The sequence below is a fragment of the Artemia sp. Qi Xiang Cuo genome, chromosome 5, assembly GCF_049724085.1.
Source record: "Artemia sp. Qi Xiang Cuo chromosome 5, ASM4972408v1, whole genome shotgun sequence".
Lineage (NCBI taxonomy): Eukaryota > Metazoa > Arthropoda > Branchiopoda > Anostraca > Artemiidae > Artemia > Artemia sp. Qi Xiang Cuo.
In genome coordinates, this window is record NC_142798.1 from 68256073 (window position 1) to 68279261 (window position 23189).

General features: G+C 35.2%; 2 protein-coding genes across 2 annotated transcripts in view; both read right to left on the minus strand.

Moving 5' to 3' along the window:
* CtsK1 (C1 family peptidase 26-29-p) overlaps nt 1-21367 on the minus strand; it is a 126363-nt gene extending 104996 nt beyond the window's left edge. The window contains exons 1-2 of the mRNA XM_089089877.1: nt 21244-21367; nt 5180-5310 (exon numbers count right to left, since the gene is read on the minus strand). Coding sequence (XP_088946003.1) covers nt 5180-5310; nt 21244-21286 — 174 coding nt within the window. The 5' untranslated portion in view covers nt 21287-21367. The remainder of the gene's footprint in view (nt 1-5179; nt 5311-21243) is intronic.
* Nucleotides 7071-8129, minus strand: LOC148952431 (uncharacterized). The gene has a single exon (XM_089088636.1). It carries the CDS (start codon nt 8127-8129, stop codon nt 7071-7073), a length of 1059 nt encoding a protein of 352 aa, XP_088944762.1.
* Nucleotides 21368-23189: the final 1822 nt, after the last annotated feature.

Below are 23189 nucleotides of genomic sequence, written 5' to 3' on the forward strand. Positions count from 1 at the left end.
ATGATAGATTATCTGCTAAGTAGTGTTTGTAAAAACTTGAACAGTTGGAATAGGGCCTATTTTTTAGGCCTTTTTACCAGCGCCATCTTTTTCTTGAGTAAATTGGCGTGCCATCTATAGTATCATTTATAATTGAATTTTACCAATAAGAGAACAGAAGAGGGGAGTTTCTCGTCGCAAGGGCCGTTGTACCTACCGGGAGTGTTACTCTCTTAAACTGCGGGGATCAGGTAGCAAGAAATTACGCTTCCCTCACTTATTGTCACGCCCACTGACTGATTTTTGGACTATTCTTTGGCATCCGATTGCAATGTCGGAGAAAAGCGATAAAGGTTAAAAGCTTATTATCAATCCGGTACTGAACTTTTTAACACGTGTCATGAATGATGGACTGAAAATAGAGGTGATCACGGCAACTGCCCTGACTTTTTTCACTCTTGAGCAAATTATTGAAGCTAAAGCTGTACTGCATAAGGAGCTAAAAATCGAGACCCGGCTGATTAAGCATAGTAAGAAGGAGGATGAGAACGTAATAGATATGTGCAGATGGTTTAACCAAGCTGCAACTCGCGATAAAAATCTGATTCCTACCTTTGTGATCCTAACACCATGCTCTGTTCCTACTGTCGGGGAATCCACCTCAGCGACAGCTATCTGTCGGCTCAACGAAAACAAGCGTAAGGTCGATTGACTATACGAAATGGCCCAAAATCGGCCACTGACCTGGAAACTGATCAAACCCGCGGAGGAGCCCCCCCTCCGGCCAAGTTACGCTGTTGTCCTCAAAAACTTACCTGACAACTTAAATACACCTAGTGCGCAAAAGGAATTTATTGACAAGGTCTGTCCGAACAGCGAGGAAATAAGTGAGCTTCGTAAACTGAAGGGTGACTGGAAACTTGTGGTGAAATCTAAGAAAACTGCTGATTCAATTGCCTCAACACTGAAAAGTGATAAATGTGGTGTTACTGTGTCCGTACGCTCACCGAGCTATATTGGTGTACTCAAGCGCGTCCCTGAAGACCTGAATGAGCAGTCATTGCACGAACTTATCCCCCGTGCTACAAAAGTTATGCAATGTGGATCCTCTCGTGCGTTCAAAGTTTATTTTGAGTCGCGACACGAGCTCGAAATCTTCGTCCGCAACTCCATAAAAGTGCACTACGAAAAACTACCCGCCGAAGTATTCGTGTTCACTCCAAGACGATGCTACTCGTGTCATAAAGTCGGTCATTTAGCATCCGAGTGCACCAATCAGCCCAAATTTTCAAGATGTGGATCCGTAGAACATAAATCTGATCGTCTCAATCCCTGTAAACAACCGCTTTTTTGCATAAGCTGCAACACTAGTGGACATTCTTGCTACAGCGTCCGTTGCTCGGCAAATAAACCTGCAAACGCAGACTCAAAAGCTAATAGGCTTGCCCGTGCTACTCAATGAACATTTTATCTTGGAATATGAATGGGAATTTCGCAGAAAGGCATCCAATAGTTTGTGAAATGCTAAAAAGCAATCAAATTGTGTGTATCCAAGAGCACTTTGCTCTTCCTATTTCTGTAGGTCAACTGGACATTTTCCGTGCTAATAACATGTATGTTGTGCCTGCAGTCAGAAAAAAGGACCTAGTAAGCCCCTCCGGGGGTCTCGTGACTTATATTATAAACGATTTCGAATCAAAGTTGTTTTTTTCAACTCAATACATTCTAGCGGTTCAACTGTGTAATTTTTTTTTTGTTGATGTATCAATTCCAACCGACTATCATGATGATGCATCCCATTCAGACTTTGAGCTAAGCTTGAATAATTTAGCTGAATGTCTTAGCAAAATCCGATTAGAAAGATTGCCTTGTGTAATATTAGGTGATTTTAACTGTCCTATGAGTGCTGAATTTACTGAAACTAACGCGCTTTTTACTGGTGATCGTGAAAGTATGGTACATGGTCTCCTAGATGATACATTTACCATTTTAGAAAAAAAACAAAATTTTACATACATACACAACACAGGAAGTACTTCTAATTTAGACCATGTTATTTGCTCTAAAGACCTACTCCCTACTTCAGTACGGGTGTCTGGCACTACTTTTACTTCTGACCATTTTTCAATAGAACTGCAAATCACACCTCCCACTACTCAATCTGAGCATCCACACCAAAATAACGCAGCAAAAACTACAAAAAAAATGGACGCAAAAACGGGATTGGAATAATGTTAATACATCGGTTTACACGCAAGTTTCGGATGAAATTTTAGCTAAAATTAAAATCCCTTTTAACCTTCTGATCCAGTCACGACGAATTGAACCAAAAGAGGCCCGACTTGAACTTGATATATATGCCGCCCAAATTACACACGCTCTTCGCTCAGCTGAGGAAGCTGCTGTTCCCATAAAGAAAATTAAGACCGGTACGCAAGTTTCAGGTTGGTCGCAAAATGCTGGCCTAGTTAATGCATGCAACCAGGCAAAATTTTTGCTTTCTGTTTAGAAGGAGTGTGGACGGCCGAGAATTGGGGTTGTAAATGCCGTTAGACTCCTTACAAAAATAAAGTTTGGAAAAGAATTGGCTCTCCACCGGTCTAATGTAATTGCTAAGTCTTCTGAAGATGCTCTACGAAATCCTGACCTTATATGGAAGACTCTTTCCGAAAGAAAGCCGAATTTTGCTGCATCTTCAATTTCCCTTGAATCTTGGAGAACTTATTACGAACAAGAATTTAAATCCCCCTGTCCGACTCTTAGCGCAAAATACAAGGGAGAGCTGCATAATTTCCTATCAAGCACTGACCGTTCTAACGTTACTGTGTCGGTATCCGAGGTTCAGAACGTGCTCCGTCGCATTGAAAAGAAAAAGTCTCGTGGTGCTGATGGAATTTCTGCTCTTCATTTAAAAAACTCATCTTCAATGCTCTTTCAGCACCTTGCCCTGCTTTTTCAGATTATTTTTGTGCAAGGTGTGGTTCCCATTAATTTTTGCATAGAGTCCCTTACCCCTGTGCCAAAAAAGGGGAAACCCCTGGATCATTGTACATCTTTTCGACCCATTACTATATCAACAACTTTTTGAAAAATTTTTGAGCTACTTATAATTAAAGAAATAAATAAGAAATGTTACGCACCACCCTCTCAATTTGGCTTTCAACCTGGTCTTGGTTGTGGCCATACGCTAAGCGTCGTGGCTTCTGTCCTTATTGACGCTGAAAGCTCAGGCGAGTCGGTCGCGATTGGTATTAATGATGTCAAGCATGCGTTTGATTCCCTTATCCACAACCAAATTATTCTAGAAATGGGAAAGAGAGGCGTCCAACGAGATGTCTTAATGCCATTAAAGGACATGTATGAAAACCTCCAGGCACAAATAAAAGTTGTTTCGCCCGAGAAGAATATAAGGGAAATCTACCCAACCGTCCCAGTACGAAAAGGCGCCCGGCAAGGTGCTCCTACTTTTGCCCCGGCTTTTAATAACAGTGTTCTTTCAGCACAGGAAAATTACCAAATAACGTGTGTTCTGGATGGTATTGACCTTTCTCTTCTTTGTTATGCTGACGATATTTTAAACATGAGCCGGAATATTGGTGGCATTGACTGCAATTTTGCTATTTTTCAAAAGCAATATGCTGTGATAGGCCTAGAATTTAGCGCTGCAAAATCAGAGGTATTACTGTTTAATTGGCCCGAAAACCAAGTCCCGCCTACCATAGACCTTGGACAGACAAGTATTAAGCCAGCAGATCACATCATTTATCTTGGACTACCGATTGGTAAAACGCTGGGACACACACGACAGCTATTAATTCAGCATCTATAAAAGCGTACCGGTTTTGCATACAGCAGATTGGTTGCAACGAAGTTCAGCTTCAACCGGTTTATCCTTGTTCGGCTGTATACTGCACTAGCATTGCCCCATTTTTTATACCTGAGCCCTTTTTGGCGAAATTTTCCATTCACTGCGAAACAGAAACATCGAGCAATATTTTCAAAATATGCTAAGTACCCTTTAAGACTCCCCCCCTGGACGCGTAACACAGACCTCAGTCATAGGTATAAACTGGCAGATCCCACTCTCATAATTGAAAATCAGATTTCCCGTTTTAACATTAAAATTGGTAACCACCCCTGGCATATTTTACTCAAGCATTTGTCAAGTTTATAATTGTTTTTTATTTTTTGTCATTTTTTTTTTTTTATGGTTTTTATCCGTTTTTTTATTATTTTGCCCTTTTTTTTTTTTTTTTTTTTTTTTTCTTTATCTTTATTGTACTCTGTCTTATGTTTTTGTAATGACGGGTTATAAATAAATAATAATAATAATAATAATATGACTAACATTTGATATTTGTCTTTTTCAGGATCTCATTTGAGTCAACATGGAACAAAAAAAAACTCAATTTCACGTTAATAAGTTACAAATTATTAAAAAAAAACTTTGTTTTAGCATATGACTAACATTTGATATTTGTCTTTTTCAAATTCTCATTTGAGTCAACATGGAAGAAAGTACTACATTTTCACGTAAGTAAGTTACAAATATATTTTAGAAAACACTCTTTTTTAGCATATGACTGATATTCGATATTTGTCTCTTTTAGGTTCTGATTTGAGTAAACACGGAAGGAAAAGCTTAAGTTGTTTTAGAATATGACTAATATTTGATATGTGTCTTTTTCAGTTTCCCATTTGAGTCATTTGACGGAAGGAAAAAAGAACAGTTTCTCGTAAGTAAGTAAGAAAATATTTTTAAAATGCCATTATGTAACATCATCATTACCAAAGTTCACCTTAATAGTATAGAAAAACTGAGACAAGATATTTCAAAATTCATATTTAATCAAAAACTCTCAGGAGACGTGACAAAAGTTCTCCGGTTTTTAACATTTCATTTTCAGAAAATTTATTTTGGTTCCCTCTCTTGTCTTGAAATCTGGGAATTCGGCATATGGCCATGTTAAAACCTATTTAGAAAGCCTTGTCTTGATTGACATCATTCGCCCTGCCAGCAGCGTTTTTTGTAGGAGGATCATTTTTGAATAGCCGGCTATAATTGGACAGCCTTCAAAAATTTTGAAGCTTATGATTGGCTGCCTGGTTGAAGCTGACCCTGGTTCTGGCACAGTTAATGATGTCAGTCAAGACAAGGCTAAACAAATAAGATATCTGGTTTAGTTTACATTTCACTCACCTCAAAATCAAGAAAGTCAATGACACCAGGTTTACTTGTCTTGCTTAGATATCTCCACAGCAGGGTTTTAAATTTGTCGCCCACCTGTTTGTAGCCAGTTTCTATTTCATTATTGAAGACAAAAGCTGTCACTGAAAAAAAATTACATTTACAAGCACACACAATCTAAATTTAAAGTGGATATTGTACAAGGCTGTATCAAGGGGGGGGGTCGGATACCAGGATTTAATTCCCCCCACAATATTTTGTCCAACTAAAAAAAAAACATAACAAAAATGTATACAAACAAATTTTTGATGCGCTATCCGAAGTTTTTTCTTTTTGAAAAACCCCCTCTGAAAAAACATCCCCCCCGGGAACGAATATCCTGGATACACCCTTGACATTGGATGATTTCAAACTCCTAGAAAAAGTCCTCAGTTACAAACTTACAACAGATAACAGTTTTCTTATACTATACATATCCTATTTAAGGGATATAAGTATTTTCCTATACTGTTTATTTCCCTATATTTGTGCATTTCCCTATACTTGTGCATATCCTATTATATATTGCAATTAATTATTTCCAATTTTATGTATTGTTATTTTCAAATGGTTGGCATCATAGTTACAGCTGTGGCTTCAAATTAGTAAAGAGGTTAAATTAGAAAGGTTACTATAGGTTATTATGACCTATATTAACCAGAAATTTAAAGACATTTGAAAAAAAAAAGTCAAGTGAGGAAGAAAAGTAAGTTGCAAACAGCATATATGAAAACTTTGAAAAGAGCCTGAAATTCCCAAAAAGGGTTTTTATTTAAAACAATAACTGCACCAATGGAATCACCAAGGCCAAAAACCCCACACAGGGATTTTCAAATTCAAATTACAATCCCCTATTTTGAACAACAAGGAAACCCCCTTAATTTCACGAGAAGCAGTGGTGCTTGTCCTATTTCCATTTTTTTTACCCATGGATGACTGTACTGAACCAGTACTCATAGAACGTTGAGAGGGCTCATTTGGAAGGAAATCACCACACCTAGTACCTTAAAAAAAGATGATATTAAACTGGATTTCAAATATATCCATGAGTTTCAGTAACTATATTGATAAATCTTGGTTGTCAAAGCCTAAAGAAATTAGGAAAATTTCATGATAGTTCTTAAAATAAACTTAAAAATTGCCCAATGTACAGCTTTATCAATGGTAAGTTAAGTGTATAATAAATTTTCAATATGAAAAAAATAAAAGTTACAGAATATTTTGCATCAAAAGCGAAGTCAGGGTACATAGATTACTTGTAAACTATTGACTTTAGTACCAATTTAATTTTTAATGGTAGAATTGAGATACAATTTCAGGTGGAGGGGTGTGAGACCATCATAAGCATCATTAAGAGTTTTTGATGAAGGGGTATTCTACCCAAAGTATAGCCAACATATGCTAACATTGGTAAAAAAAAGTATTTAAAAAGAGGAAATGGCAAAAAATCACAGCAAGATATATTGTTTAACAGTTTGAAATTTGTGCGGATGATTAGTAGTTGCTTCATTGATGCTAGAATGTAGATCTTTAACTTCCCATGACCAAAGGAGATGGAGATATATATGAAACAAATACAACTTAAAAACAATAGGGAAATTTTTTCAAGACAGTGCAATTTAAATCGGTGAATATTTCAGCCCTATGTCCAAGGGCCGTCTTCAGCACAACATTAAAGAAAAAATATGTATAAAAACAAACCTACATTAAAATATGAGGTTTAAACTAAAAATGCTTTTAAAAAACGCTTTTAAAAAACCTTTTAAACAGCCCTAGTATCTTTACTTCAACGAAGTTCAACCAGGACTGATTAATAAAAGGACGAGAGAGGATGAATTCATTCAAACGAAATAAAATGAAATTATTAACTGCAAGTTTTCAAAGCCAATCTTGCTTTTTTAGCAGCTAGTCTTAAAGGCCTTTTTGTAACGGGTTCAATACTATTGTCAATTGGCTTAATAAAATATTTTTTTAGATCATTTTTAATTAAATTTGAGTATAAAGAATTCAGTGAGTATTCTCCTAGGTCCCTATTTAAGGAAATATTTTTATTTATTTTGAGCCTAATTTCGATTGATTCCCGGACCACCTGTTTTATCCCCAAATCACTACTAATGAGAGAAGATTTTTCAAAAAGTATTTTGTGGCTGGGATTATCGAATATATGGCTAGCTAAAGCAGAATCAAAGGAGTTATTAGAATTATTAGCAGTTAACGCTTTGTCTATGTCTTCTTTATGCTGGTGTATCCGTTTTTCTAGATTCTGATGACTTCTGCCAACGTAGTAATTGCCACAATCGCATGGTATTTGATAAACCCCTATTTGGCGAGTAACTGGGGTTTTATCTTTACCGGAGTTTAAGAAATTTGTGATTTTAAAATTATTGGTGAAAACTAAATACAGATTGTTTTTTGTGCAAATATTTTTTATTTTTGTGGTGATTCTTGGGATGTACGGAAGATAGATTATATTAGAGGGTTTTTCCGGAGCCTCACATTGTGAAATATCGTTGATTTTACGAAAATGTCTTTTTCGTCTATGTTTAATCGTATTATTGACAAAAGGAATTGTGTATCCGTTGCCAAAAAGAATATCTCTGATAAAATCTATTTCTGCTTTTTTGTATGAACCGGAGCAAATGTTCAGGGCACGGTCAATGAGAGAAGTTACAACTGCTCCTTTAACTTGTGGGGGGTGATTAGAATTAAAATGAAGATAAGTAGTGTCTTGTATTTGTTTTCTATTGATAGTGAAGTCAAAATTATTAGCTCTACGGTTAATTAGCACATCCAAAAATGGTAGTTTATTTTCAAATTCAATTTCTAGGGTAAACTGTAAATTTCTATCATAAGTATTAAGATGATCTAGGAAACCCCGAAGTTCAGTTTCCCCATAATTCCAAAGTGAAATTACGTCATCCATGTAACGACCCCAATAGACATGTTTTAAAAAATGAGAATTTAATGCCCAGTTTTCAAGGTTCTTGACATAAATATTAGCCAGTAGGCCAGATAGAGCTGCTTCCATTCGTAACCCATTTATTTATTGATAAAAAGAATCAAGAAACTGAAAATACATTGAAAACTTATTACAGATTTTAACAAGATTAAATAAAACTTCACCATCAATCCCTGTCGCTGAGTCTTCGATTAAGTGATAATTTTCTTCTATTTTGGTTTTTAATAATTGCTCAGAAGTAGCCACATCTATATTCGTGTACATGGAAACAATATCAAAACTGCTAATTATTGTGTTTTCTGAAATTTGGTTAAAAAACTTAATAACACAAGTATTTCAGAAAACACAATAATTAACAGTTTTGATATTGTTTCCATGTATACGAATATAGATGTGGCTACTTCCGAGCAATTATTAAATTCCAAAATAGAAGAAAATTATCACTTAATCGAAGACTCAGCGACAGGGATCGATGGTGAAGTTTTATTTAATCTTGTTAAAATGTGTAATAAGTTTTCAATGTATTTTCAGTTTCGTGATTCTTTTTATCAACAAATAAATCGGCTACCAATAGGAGCAACTTTATCCGGCTTACTGGCTAATATTTATGTCGAGAACCTTAAAAATTGGGCATTAAATTCTTATTTTTTAAAACGTGTCTATTGGGGTCGTTACATGGATGACGTAATTTAACTTTGGAATTATGGGGAAACTGAACTTCGGGGTTTCCTAGATCATCTTAATACTTATGATAGAAATTTTCAATTTACCCTAGAAATTTAATTTGAAAATAAACTACTATTTTAAGATATTCTTATTATCCTTAATTCTAATAATTTTGACTTCACTATCTATAGAAAACCAACACGAAACAGTAGATATCTTTATTTTAATTCAAATCAGTCCCCACAAGTTAAAAGAGCAGTTGTTACTTCTCTAATTGACCGTGCCCTGAACATTTGCTCTGATTCATACATAAAATAAGAAATAAACTTCATCAGAGAAATTGTTTTTGGAAAAGGATACCCCATTGCTTTTGTAAATATTACAAATAACAGTAGACTAAAGAGATCTTTTTGTAAAGTCAATGATAGATCATAGTGAGCGGTTCCCGAAAAAAACCCTACAATATAATCTATATTCCGTAAATCCCAAGAATCACCACAAAAATAAAAAATATTTGCACAAAAAACAATCTGTATTTAGTTTTCACCAATAATTTTAAAATCACAAATTTCTTAAACTCCGGTAAAGATAAAACCCTAGTTACTCGCCAAAGAGGGGTTTATCAAATACCATGCGATTGTGGCAATTACTACGTTGGCAGAACTCATCAGAATCTAGAAAAACGAATACACCAGAATAAAGAAGACATAGACAAAGTGTTAATTGCTAATAATTATAATAACTCCTTTGATTCTGCTTTATCTAGCCATATATTTCATAATGCCAGCCACAAAATACTTTTTGAAAAGGCTTCTCTCATTAGTAGTGATTTGGGGATAAAACAGGTGGTCCGGGAATCAATCGAAATTAGGCTATAAATAAATAAAAATATTTCTTTAAATAGAGACTTAGGAGAATACTCACTGAATTCTTTATACTCAAATTTAATTAAAAATGATCAAAAAAAATATTTTATTAAGCCAATTGACAATAGTAGTGAACCCGTTACAAAAAGGCCTTTAAGACTAGCTGCTAAAAAAGCAAGATTCGCTTTGAAAACTTGCAGTTAATAATTTCATTTTATTTCGTTTGAATGAATTCATCCTCTCCTGTCATTTTATTTATCAGTCCTGGTTGAACTTCGTTGAAGTAAGGATACTAGGGCTGTTTTAAAGCTTTTTTAAAAGCGTTTTTTAAAAGCATTTTTAGTTTATACTTCGTATTTTAATGTAAGTTTGTTTTTATATATATTTTTTCTTTAATATTGTGCTGAAGACGGCACTTGGACATAGGGCCGAAATATTCACCGATTTAAATTGCACTGTCTTGAAAAAATTTCCCTATTGTTTTTAAGTTGTATTTGTTTGATATGGAAAGGCAGTGTGGTCTTCGTCAATATTTGAGATATATATGGTTCTTCATACAGCAGATAAAAGACCTTATGTAGGTCTATAACCAGGAAATGGCAGGGTTCCTGGAATGATTAACAAGCCAAAGTAAAAACCAGAGAAAACTGGAACAGGCTTCCTTCTGAGGGATATTTTTAGAGTAATCCAGCAAAATGAGTGCTTGGGGTTACATCTCTCTGTTCTTATTGCAGAAATATTTCAAATGTGAAATCGAATATTTAAAAAAGTACATTTACATGTTTAATTGTACAGAATGGGAGGGTAGGGAGGCATCCCTTATGGAAAAAAAGATTACTTTGTAGAACAATTCTTGGAAAGCATGAAAATGACAACTGTAAAATTAGTTTTTGATATTTGGAACTTCCTCTGCAAAGAATATTTTTATGGATTTGCTTTTTATAATTGAAACGAAAATATATTAAGAACATGTAATTTTTTTAATAAGAAAGCAAAAAACTGTCTAATTAAAGTGTTTGCTTATTTTTAATATATTTTTGTACCATATATATTTTCAGCAATGATTATCATTTGCAAAGCATTGTTATACAAGTATTTAACTTGAACATAAACAATAGAGGGTTGAAGAGTGATGGCAACCTCCCTTATACTTGAAGACTCTGAATCAATGAGTTAGTAGTAACAAACTGCTATTAAAGTGGATTCTTGTCATTAGCTGGCTATCAGGTGGATGAAGATTCTTCTTATTGGGAGGAGGGGTTACCCAAGACCTCAAAAGTGCACCTTTAAGCCTGCATCTTCAAAACTTTTCATCAAAGGTAGTTCAGATAAATATTAGGAATATTTAGATGAATGTAAACTTAACCTCTAACCTTTATATGCAAAAATTTGAAAACTGATGAATATAGGACAAATATATATTACAATCATATAAATAATGTGATGAACATACATAATATACATAAGATGTGATATTAGTACTGACAGGTGGAAATTCTGTTCTTATTTACAGAAACAATAATTTTTAATGGGTGTGTTGATTTTGGACATCAAAGCACTGTGAGTAAAGTTGAATGAAGGTTTAAAGAGCTTGATTATAATAATAGGCAAATAACATTTTATTTTGAAAGGCAAATATACCTCAAATAGCCCTATTCCTTTAAGCAGTTATTAAAAACCTAAAGTTTAATCCAAAACCTAAAAACCTAGTGTTGACAAGGTGATCACTCTCCTCATGTTTAGGATGATTATGAATATAGTGATTAAGATGAACAGAAGTTGAATTAAAAAATCCCCCCCACCCCTCAATTAAAGAACAACAGTACATTTTAAATAGACATAAACTATCCTATAAAAGAAGGGCCTGTTGACCTGGTAACCTCCAATTAGAGTTCAGTATTTTACAATGCAGCAAATATAGCCAGTTGGTCATTGTGAGTGTTTTGCTTACCAAGTATTTTTCAAATATTTTAACAGAGCAAATTCAAATAAATAAAAACTTCTTATATCAAAGTATTGGGAAAAACGACTTTTACAATGTTGCTTTCACATTACCTGAAATTACACTTGTCTGCAATAGGATGATTCTGTAGTCACCAGTCACTGGAGATAGTGTGCTGACTGATCTGGTGAGTTCTAAACTATTCACCAGGGATTGTTTCACCTTTCCTTGTCAACTGAAGATTAGAATGACTCAATATTGGGAGACGAGACCATACCCTAGTCTGACAAGTTCCATAGACCCGCCACCAAATTGGAAAAGAACTGGCTATTCAACCTTGAGCTGGCACACTTCTTGAATTTTTTTATCATCTCCTTTCATTCTTGAAGAATTGTCCAGTTGAAAGATATTTGGGATCAGCTTTTCATGGTTGAGCAGCTTAAATGTCATAATCATATCTCTTCTCTTGTGGTAATAAGTCAGTTTGGGCAAATTCAATTTTTCAAGCCAAGAGGGCTTAGGAATGACAGAGACCTCTGATGCATTTAGTTGTATGCCTCTGAGCTGATTCTAGAGTTTCTTGGTCAGATTTATTGACTGGCTTAGCAATGCCCATAAAAAAAACTCTAGGTTAGGTAAAATTAAACATTTAAAAATCTTGGAAAAAACTAAGGGTGAATTACTACATAAATTCCTGTTAAGTATAATTATATATGTTAGAGCATTTGTTCTTGAATTATTGAGAGGAGAAGGTAAAACTTTAGTATAAAGAAGAGGAAAAAAGGGGTAATAGCCCCCCTTATATTCACAATAACTCTGTTTTTTTCCTCTTTTGTTCTCATTCTTTACTTTTGTTTAACGAAACTTTATTTTACTATAAACAAGCACAAGGGGGAGGGCCATCCCATATTCCTTTAAATAAGCAAGCATTGAAGAGCATTCAATACAGTTGGCTACATTAACTCCGCAAAGAATGAAACCTGCTCTTAAGTACATGTACTTTTGAATTAAGTGAGACTGAATTCAGTCTCAGCAGCATTCTTCTACTAATAGCAAAAGCATTTAAATATCACCTTTCTGTTTAAATTAGCCCAATTAAAATTTTCTACTGAAAAAAGATTCTTCTATGACTGACATAACCACAAACATACAAAATGTTATAATTTGTATATAGAAGGCTGAAACCACTATTCTAGGGTTCTTAGAAACATTGAATTTTATTATGTAGTTTTCATCAAGATTTCACTGCTTCTTTACTGTGTCTTGCAACCTGCAACTACTTCTCTTGCAACTACTACACCATTAACTACTTTGTCAGATTCCAATTTATTAGAATTTTGATTATTGATAATATGGGTTGCTCTAGTCACCATTCATCAACAAATTCCTCATAAACAGAAATCAAAGCAATTGCAACTTGAACTAACAAGATTGTAAGGAAGATGACAGCAGGTTGTTGTTTCAAACACATAGTGACACCTCTTATCATCATGATAGCTATCTACCCATGGGCCCCCATAGGCTGAATTTTAGGGAGGGGCTTACCTGGTCTATTCGGTACTTCTGATGCTGTATAATAGAAATCTCAAAACAAAATATCATTGGCAGTGCAATAGCACTACCTAAGTAAAGTACAATGTGGGCACAAAATATTATTTATTTTTCTTTTTTTAGACCAGGGCTCTTCTTATAGAAAGAAATCTCATAGAAACTTCAAAAAGAGCTCACGGAGGGCAACCAGCCCCCCCCCCATGTCAGTAGTTTCCCCAAGCACATCCAATAAAAATTTTAAGATAGCCATTTTATTCAACATAGTTTAAAGGTCCGAAAATTGTGACTTTGAGGGTGACCCCCCCACCCCCCACACACACAACCCTCAGGGCAAGTGTTGTTAGTTATGCCCTGGGGGGATATAAAGTTTTTTTTATAGAAAGGGTGGTTGTATAAACCTTGGAGGGGGCTCATTCGATTGGTAATCAGAAGTTCTACTGATCTTTTTAACAGTCAAAAGTGATTGGAGGTCAACCACACCCCACCCCTACACCAATCATTTCCCCAAACACATCCAATCAGAATCTTTGAGATAGCCATTTTGTTCAACATAGTTGAAAGGTCCAAAAATTATGCCTTTGAGGATGACCCCCCCCCCCCCCATAGCCCTCAGGGCAAGGGCTGTAAGTTATGCCCTGAGGGCATATGAGGTTTCTATAGAAACGGTTGATGTATAAACTTTAGATAGGGCCATGGGTGCCCATAAGCTGAATTCCAGGGGGGCAACCTCCTTTAATTGGCACTTTTAATGCTATATAATAGAAATCTCAGAACAAAAATTGAAAAATGAGGCAATATAATTCAGCCTGGGGAGGGGGCGGGCACCCCCCCCCCCTTATGGGCGCTGATGGATAGGGCTGATTGGATTGGTAATCAGAAGTTATAGTGTTCTTTTTAAGAGTCAAAGTTAACAGAGGACAACTATCCCCCCCACACTCACACACATTGCATTTTCCTCATCACATCTGATAGAAATTTTTAAGATGGCCATTTGTTGTTGTAGAAACTTCAAAAAGGGCTGATTTGGATGGAAATTGAAAGGGCTAATGCCCTCTTTAATAGTCAAACGTAATTGGAGGGCAACCAACCCTCCCCCTATGCCCATCATTTACCCAAACACTTCCAATAAAAATTTTAAGATAGTTATTTTGTTTGACATAGTTTAAAAGTCCAGAAATTGTCTTTAAGGATGAACCCCCCCCCCCGCCCCATAGTCCTCAGGGCAAGGGTTGTAAGTTACGCCCCAAGGTCATATAAGATTTTTATGGAAACGGTGGTCGTATAAATTTCGGAAGGGATTATTGGATTGGAAATTGGAAATTCAAGTGTCATTTTTAAGAGTTAAATTTATTGGAGGGCAGCTATACCCCCCCCCCATTCATATTTTCCCAACATGCATCTGATTGACATTTTGAGATAGTCACTGTACAAAAAAAAGTCCAAAGATCTCATAACACAGTCTTTGGGGTTGACACAACCCCCCAGAGTAGGGGGGTAAGGGTTGTAAGTTATGCCCTGGGGGCATCTTAGGTTTTTATGAAGGTGTGGTTTTTTGAACTTTAGATTGGAAATGTATAGTTTTAGTTCCATTTTAAGAGTCAAGCATGATGGAGAGCAAATAGCCCCCCCCCCCTGATATCCTCTTTCCCCAAACAAATTTGATTGAAATTGTGAGATAGCTATTTTGTAACCAATAGTCCAATGAGAAAACAATGTCTTTAGTAATCAAATATAAGAAATATTTAGGCAGACATCAAGCTAAATCCAAACAAACTATGAGCATGTGAACTTTCAAAAAGGTGACAAAACAATATCTCAAGAACAACTTATATTATTTAAGAGTAAGTTGTGGGGGATTTTGAACTAGCCAGAGAGCACTATGTGTATGCTTTTAGTATTACCACTACAGTTACTGTAACTAATGATGCTAAGAGTATTAAGGTGAAAGTTTTAGGAAGCGTTTAGGGAGAGCTCCAATTAAACAAAAAACTGTATGCATTTGGGTTTTCAAAAAGGCATATAAGCAATATCATAGGCAGCACCACTTTATAATAGCTAGAAATATCATTGAAACATTTAAAGAAGCTAATACAATTCAAAATTAAAAGTTCTAGTGTCCTTTCTAAGAGTAAAAAGAGATTGGAAGGCAATCAGCCTGTCTTTCAAACCAATTTATTTCCCAAACACATCTAGTCAAAATTTTGAGACAATGATTTTGTTCAGCATAGTAGAACAGTCCAGCAACTATTTCTGAAGGAATATTGGGCATATCAACCCCCACAATTAGGCAATTGCCTCAAAGTTTCTCCCAAAATACAAATAGTAAGCAAAACTATGGATTCTTATAGAAAAAAAACATGAAAAGATAACAAATATTATTTTTGTCATGAACTATGTCAACAAAAAAACAAACAGAAGTTAATTAAGAAATTTTTTTTTCAAAAAAACAAGTTTTTCAAAGAAAAGTAAAGAGCTCCATGAATGGGCAAAATGAAGTCAAGTAATTGAACAAGTGTAAAACTAAAACAAATCAGTATCAATAAATAAACTAAACTCAAAATGACCAAAAATTAGAATAAATAGCAGAGTCAAACTCAAAACAAACGAAAATTAATGTTAGTAGGGCTGACAACCCCCATGCCTTTTCAAGACCAGAACATAATTTGAGCTTTACTGAAAACAAAATATGTTTAAATGTTTTCCCTTTTTTTTACTTAAATAAATACAAAACATTTAAGACTTTAAGGAATAAACAACAGCATAGATATATTAAACTGACAATCCACAGTCATTGTTTTTCAGTAAAGCCTAAATTACATCTGCTCTTGAGAAGGCATCGGGGTTGTCAGCCCTAGTAATGTTAATTTTGGCTCGTTTTGAGTTTGACAGAGCTATTTATTCTAATTTCTATTTGTTTTGAGTTTCATTTATTTGTTGATAGTGATTTGTGTTAGTGTTATGCTTGGAAGATTGTTAACTTTATTTTTTCCCAGTTTTGGCTTAATGGAGCTCTTTACTTTTTGTTAAAAAACTTATTTTGTGGAAAAACTTTTTAAAATTAAAACAAATACAAGGCAGCGTCATTATTCAGCTAGAGGAGGGAGGGCTAGCGCCCCCCCCCCTTATGGACACCCATGTATCTACCCACACTGCTGTCAATCATAGCTTATTGGTCATTATTTTCTTTAAATTTAATCACATAGTAAGCTAAAAAAGTGGAATGTGAAAAAAAAATTAATAATATTTTCTAAGTAATCAGAATTTCAGGCTCCTGAACCAAACTGACATAATGATGACTCAGAAGCTTTATGGATTTAGCACACATTTATTCCAAAGTTTGTGACAAATGAATACATTAACATTCTCCATGACGTTTTGTAACCCAGTATTAACATAGTGGATTGATGCCTTGCTTGGAAATACAGGGATCAAGCCCAAAACACCAAAAGGTTGTACAATAGTCATGCTACTTGTCCCAGTAAAAAAAAAAAAAAAAAAAAAGAAGAAAAAAAAAGAAAAATCATCCAGATAGTTTTTTTTCGTAAAAAACCTCCAAAGAAAAGGGAATTCACATTGAAAAGCATTAAAGCAATTCTACATTACAAATCTTTCATATCCAAAGGTTATGTTTTATTTCTAGCCTATATCTTGTCTGTAGCCTGTATCTTATTATTCTTTGCCTGAAACTTATTGATACTACTGGCTGAAATGTGACTGCATTAAAATATAAATGCTACTATAGGATCAATTTTGGCCATAATCTAAAACAATCATACTACTAGACAGAATACAATTCCAGCTAAAAGGAAGTAGTCAACAGTCTATTTCCCCATGTCTTGTCACCTGAAGGTTATAACAAATCTTTTATTTTGTTGAAGTCTGAAAACTTCTCTTTATTCTAGTTAACAGTGTCCCCACCCCTCCCCCAATAAAGATTTTGTTTTATTTTTCAAAATTTTGTTAGTTTTACTCCCCCCAGATTTGCATTATAAACCCATTGTGGGTCATAAGTAATTATGAGAAATAATACTAACCAGCTATGTCATAAATTAAGAATGTTATTATTATACAGTTTAGTTGAAAAGAAAGGATCAATTAAGACTGTTATCAAGTGACGATTTACTTCAGATCTAATCAGTGCATTACCTATCACAAAAATACAAAGTTTTATTTTTATTTCTTAGAAATGCAAAATTGTTTGTGTTAATAAGTCTTACACTATTGACTTCTTTAATTACTCTAGACCTGTGATTCTCAACATGGGATGCAGGCCTCACCAGTGGGCATGGCAACACTTTGGTGGGTCATAGGCAGGATATGCATCTTTTGGCTTGACTTGACTTTATTATATAACCCTTTGGCTGACTATACTTTAGAGCCTTATTTCTGGTAAAAACATTTTTCATGTCTATTATGTCAGATTCATATGGATTTTAAGAGTAAGAAAATAGATGACAACATTGCAATAACATCATGCATTATGCAAAAGGCATTTTATGGAGACAATATTTTTCATTAGTATAAAATATGCCTAAAGGACAACCCACAAAAAAACCAAGGTAGTAGCCCTTTATGCTTCCTCCAGGTGAATACACGTAAAATTTGAAATTACAAATTTAAATGTTATGGGGGGGGGGCATCAGGATTTTAGAAATGCCTAGGTGGTGCATGGGCCAAAATCAGTTGGGAGCCACAGCTCCAGACTATGTGTAAAACTGGTTTTACTGTGTTAAAAAATGGCATTGGTACCAAAATGTAGCATATTTTGGGACATTTAAATTCATGTAGCAACATTATATTGTAGGCTATGCATAGAAGCTGCATTTTTTCAAAATCTCTATTCCCTGTACTTCAGAAAGACCTATAGGCTAGTCTACTTCTTAAAATTTAGCTGACTGTAAGTCAAACTAAGGCAATATACTAGCTACCAACATTCAAAACAGGGTACCTTGCATTGCACAGTTCTAACCTTAATATTTTTACAACTCCTAACAGTTATAATATTGCTATCTTTAAGTTAATTGGCCTAAAGTAGATATAATGTCTGGACCTTGTGTGAGCACCAATACAAACTGCTTAACATGAAGAGTTCCACTGATTAATTGTCCTGTGGTGGTTCTGTGGGTTTGACTTTAGCTTGACAATACAGGACCCAGAGATTGAGCTTGGCTGAATTACCTGGCACATCAACAAGACTCCAAGGAAAAGTAGCATGCACAAAGTCTTTTCAATTAATCAGTGATGTCACTATCATAGATTTTCTTTGAAATGTAACAGATTTTTTAGGCAGTCAAAGGTTTGGACATTTTTATTGTCAAATGGCAGAAAGTCATAAGTTTTCAAGGTACAAGGCTGATTTATTTTAGTGTTAATACATGGATTTTGATGAGTTTACACAAATCTGCTTTTCTTTGTTTATATATAAGTTAATATTTAGCTGGGAGGATTTCAGCAAAGTCTGGCAACTTCTTTGATTGGCTTTTGAGCTAATAGGAATTGCTACTTCTAGCTTGAAAAAAATTGACAGCTTCATAAACAGAAATCTGGTTCTACATTTGAGTAAGGTTTATTACAGGGCATAAATCAGATAGCTAGGCCTAAGTATAGTATATATTAAATATGTAACCTAACCTAGGTACCTCCCCCCCCCCCGAAACCCCAAAAAACAACATTTTAAACATTGTAAACTCAATAAGAAATCATGCTTTGCAATCAATTTATCTCTTGCAAATAGCCATTTGACAGGTTTCCATTTAGTGTTTCTTTGTAGCTTACAGTCTATAGTGCTGGTTTAGCTATAATGCAGAAGTACCAATAAAACTGTCATTATATGATTCCTTATTTGAATAAATAAAATGCCATTATAAGATTCCTTACTTTAAGCTCCTTTCCAACATAATACTTGTTATTCTGACAATGTTGCCTCTCTCTTCTCCCCCATATGTAACCTTAATGATATATTTCTTTGTTCTTGTTTCTACTGTTTGATCTGTTGTGCAATAAGTATCTTTGAGAAATTTTTTGTTGTTCATATTATTGACTTATGAATAAAGTAAACATACCACTTGATGCCTTTTTTTATGCTCTTTCCAAATAAATTAATCCTTTTTGTCAGAAATGAATTTTACCCCCATCCCTATATATATATATCAATTCAGGCTATATATTTGCACATTAGGAAGGGTGGGGGGAAAGCTTAAACTTCCCTCTCATTTACATCAGAAATAAAATTTACGCCCATCCCCGCCCCCCCGAATGTGCAAATAAATACCCGGAATTGGTATATATAGGGTAGGGGTAAAATTCATCTCCAACAAAAATGATTATTATATTTGGAAAGAGCATAAAATTCAACCATAAAAAAATAAAATAGCAATCTCAAATGCCTCTAAAGTCTAAAACCCATTACTCTCTATTCAGAATATTTAAATAAAATAATTATATCTGTAATCACCAGTGCCCCCTATCCCCTCTTCTGATAGGTTCAAATATCAGGCCTAAGGTTAGATACAATAGGCCTGTTCTTTTGCACTAAGATCTTACATCTAAGATCTCACATCTTTCTGCAAACATTTCTGTTCTTTCAACTCATCTTTGTTCTAAGATCTTACAGCTCACAGATGTTAGCAAAAAGTGTGATGTGACCCCATCTTTCTGCCATATAGAACAATGATGAGATAACTTTGATGATATACTCATCATTGTTATCAGACTGCTGATCAGAGTAGAATGATGAAAGACATTTGTAAAAGAACGCCATAAGATGTAAGATCTTAGTGCCAAGATTTTACTTTTAAGCATTCTTTGTCAAAAGATGTAAGATCTTAGCACATAGATGAGTAAAAGAATTGCCCTAATATAGTAAGCCAGCTAATCTACTTTTTAACATTTAAATGATTAAGCCTGTTCTTTTACTCACCTATGTGCTAAGATCTTACATCTGATGACAAAGAATGCTTAAAAGTGGAATCTTAGCACTAAGATCTTACATCTTTTGGTGTTCTTTTGCAAATGTCTTTTTGTCATTCTGCTCTGATCAGTTGTCTAAGAACAATGATGAGTATATCATCAAAGTTCTCTCATCATTGTTCTATATGGCAGTAAGATGGCATCTTTCACACTTTCTGCTAACATCAGTGAGCTGTAAGATCTTAGAACAAAGATGAGTTGAAAGAACAGAAATCTTAGCAGAAAGATGTGAGATCTTAGATGTAAGATCTTAGTGCAAAAGAACAGGCCTATTACAAATAGTCTATCATACCACCCAGAAAGTGGATTGTTTCACCATTAGCCTAGATGTGTCAAAATCTTTTATCAAGTATTTGTTAGTTTGAATACTTTAACCACATACAACACTCACAATTTCAAATATAGCCTACTGATAGACAGCAACAAAGCCTAATCTTGGCCACATTTAAAATTTGAGCCTAATCCTAGAAAATTCTGTCTAACCTTTGACAGAGGACATAGCTTAAGGGTATACCTAAACCTATTAGGGGGGGGGGGGGGTAAAATTGCAATAAAAGGCATCATTGCATAAGGTAAACTAATAGTGTAAATTTTTACCAAATCATATTATTGACACAAATAAAGTGAATATACCACTCAATGCCTTTTTATGCTCTTTCCAAATATAATAAGGATTTTTGTCGGAAATGAATTTTTCCCCACCCCTATTTATACCAGTTCAGGGTATATATTTGCACATTAGGGGGTGAGGGTAAATTTTATTTCTGATGTAAATGAGGTAAGATTAAACTTTCCCCCCCCCCACCCCCTAATGTGCAAATATACACCCTGAATTGGTATATATGGGGGTGGGGGCTAAAATTCATTACCAACAAAAATGATTATTATATTCGAAAAGAGCGTAAAAAAAGGCATCGAGTGGTATATTCACTTTATTCGTAAGTCAATAATATGATTTGGTAAAAAATTTACCACTAATTGAATATAAAATCTAATGGCAGCCTTGACTTCTGCCAAAATATGAACCTTAGCCCCTTGTTTCTGATAGATTTCCCATAGTTTCCGCTTTTTATGCTTTGCATACCAAAAGAGAAAAGTAGAAACAGCGTAGCGAGTTCTATTTTCATTGTATTGCAATAAGCATGCTATTTAAAATCAAATAATTCGCTGTTTTGCTAATGAGCGCGTCAACAAGACCATAGGTAAAGGGCCACGTAGCTGATTTCGGGAACCGATTTCAGCAGCAGTGGACAAACGATAGCGGTAAGAAAAATTTGTTGAAAGACAAATTTGTTGCACGAGATTTTCAAAACAAAAAATCAGCACAAATGGTCAACTGGAGTTTATTAATAGTTACAGTATTGATCTCAACTTAGTTCTCAGCTCAGTAGCAGGGTTTGTCACCACAGATATCTCTGGCTGACAATTTATTTGTTTCTCTTTTTTATGATGATCATGATGAAAAGCGGCATTGATTTTGTAAATCGACGCCGAAAACTAGAAAATTTTTCAAGCTCAAATCGACGCCGATTTCTTTTAAAATCGGCGCTGATTTGGAAATCAGTTCCCGAAATCAGTTACGTGTGCCCAGTCCTTAAACAAAAAGACGCTGTCCAAGCCCACATTATTAGCATGCCATAGCTTCAGTTGCTGCTTGGTTTTCCATTGGAAACATTTGTCATTGCGCGAGCGCGAAAAAGCGGCGTCGCGAAGCTTTTGTGTTTTTAGATGTCAAAAAATTTTAATTGTGAGTATAGGATTTTTTTCTACAGTATATTACCTTTACTGTAGTTCGAGCCATAGAGATGGCTAAATTGCAAATCCTGAGATTATCCTTTTATTTTTCAAAGAGACTTCTCCAATTCATCCATTGTAAATTATTTACTACAATTGCACCATTTATATATTGAGATCAACTTAATACCTCAACCTGCTCATAGGATATTTCTGATGCACCCTTTCAACATTCAGCATGCACATAGTGTCTTATGGTTCTCTTCAGAATTCCCTTCAATATCCCCGGAAAGCAGTCACAAGTAGTTGCGATTGTAGTTGCAAACAGTCACAGTTATAGTTTCCAGTTATCGTAGTAAGAAGTAGTCACAGTCGCAGCAGGTCGCTTTTGCAGCCGCAGTCATGGTAGTAGGAGTCCTGAAAGTTTTAAGTTAATACCCATAGCCATTCCTAAGATAATTAGTTCAACAACCACCCCAACATCCCTTGAGAAATTTTTAACTTAATACCTTTTAGCTGTTCCTCAGATATCGCAAATAACCCTTACGGCAAACTTGAATGCATGTGGTGTCTTTGGATCTAGTTCAACATCCCCAATAAGTTGCTCTGAAAGTGCCAATGTAACACTTCTAGCTGTTCCTGGGATATTGCATACACCCCCTTTAAACATGGGTGCCCATAGACTGAATTTTAGGGGGGCTTAGCTGGTCTAATCGGCACTTCCAGTGCTGTATAATTGAAATCTCAAGGCATCGCGATAGCACTGGCTAAGTAAAGAACGATGTGGGCATAATATATTGTTCTTTTAGACCAGGGCACTTCTTATAGAAAGAAACGCATAGGAACTTCAGAAAAGCTCGTGGAGGGCAACCAGCTCCCCCTCCCCGCTGTTAATCACTTACCCAAACCCATCGAATCAAAGTTTGAGATAGCCATTTTGTTCAGCGTAGTTTTAAGGTCTGGAATTTGTGACTTTAAGAATGACAATCCCTCCGCCCCCCCCACCCACACACCACCCTCAGAGCAAGGGTTGTAAGTTATGCCCTGTGGGGATATAAGGTTTTTTATAGAAAGGATGGTCGTATAAACCTCAGAGGGGGTTCATTTGATTGGTAATCAGAAGTTCTACTAGCTTTTTTAACAGTCAAAAGTGATTGGAGGTCATACAGCCCCCCCCCCATACACCAATCATTTCCCCAGACACATTCAATCAGAATTTTTCAGACAGCCATTTTGTTCAGTGTAGTTGAAAGGTCCAGAAATTATATCTTTGAGGATAACCCTCCCCCCCCCCAA

Coding starts and splice junctions, on each gene's coding strand:
- LOC148952431 (XM_089088636.1), bottom strand. CDS start 8,129: ATGGATGACGTAATTTCACTTTGGAATTATGGGGAAACTGAACTTCGG.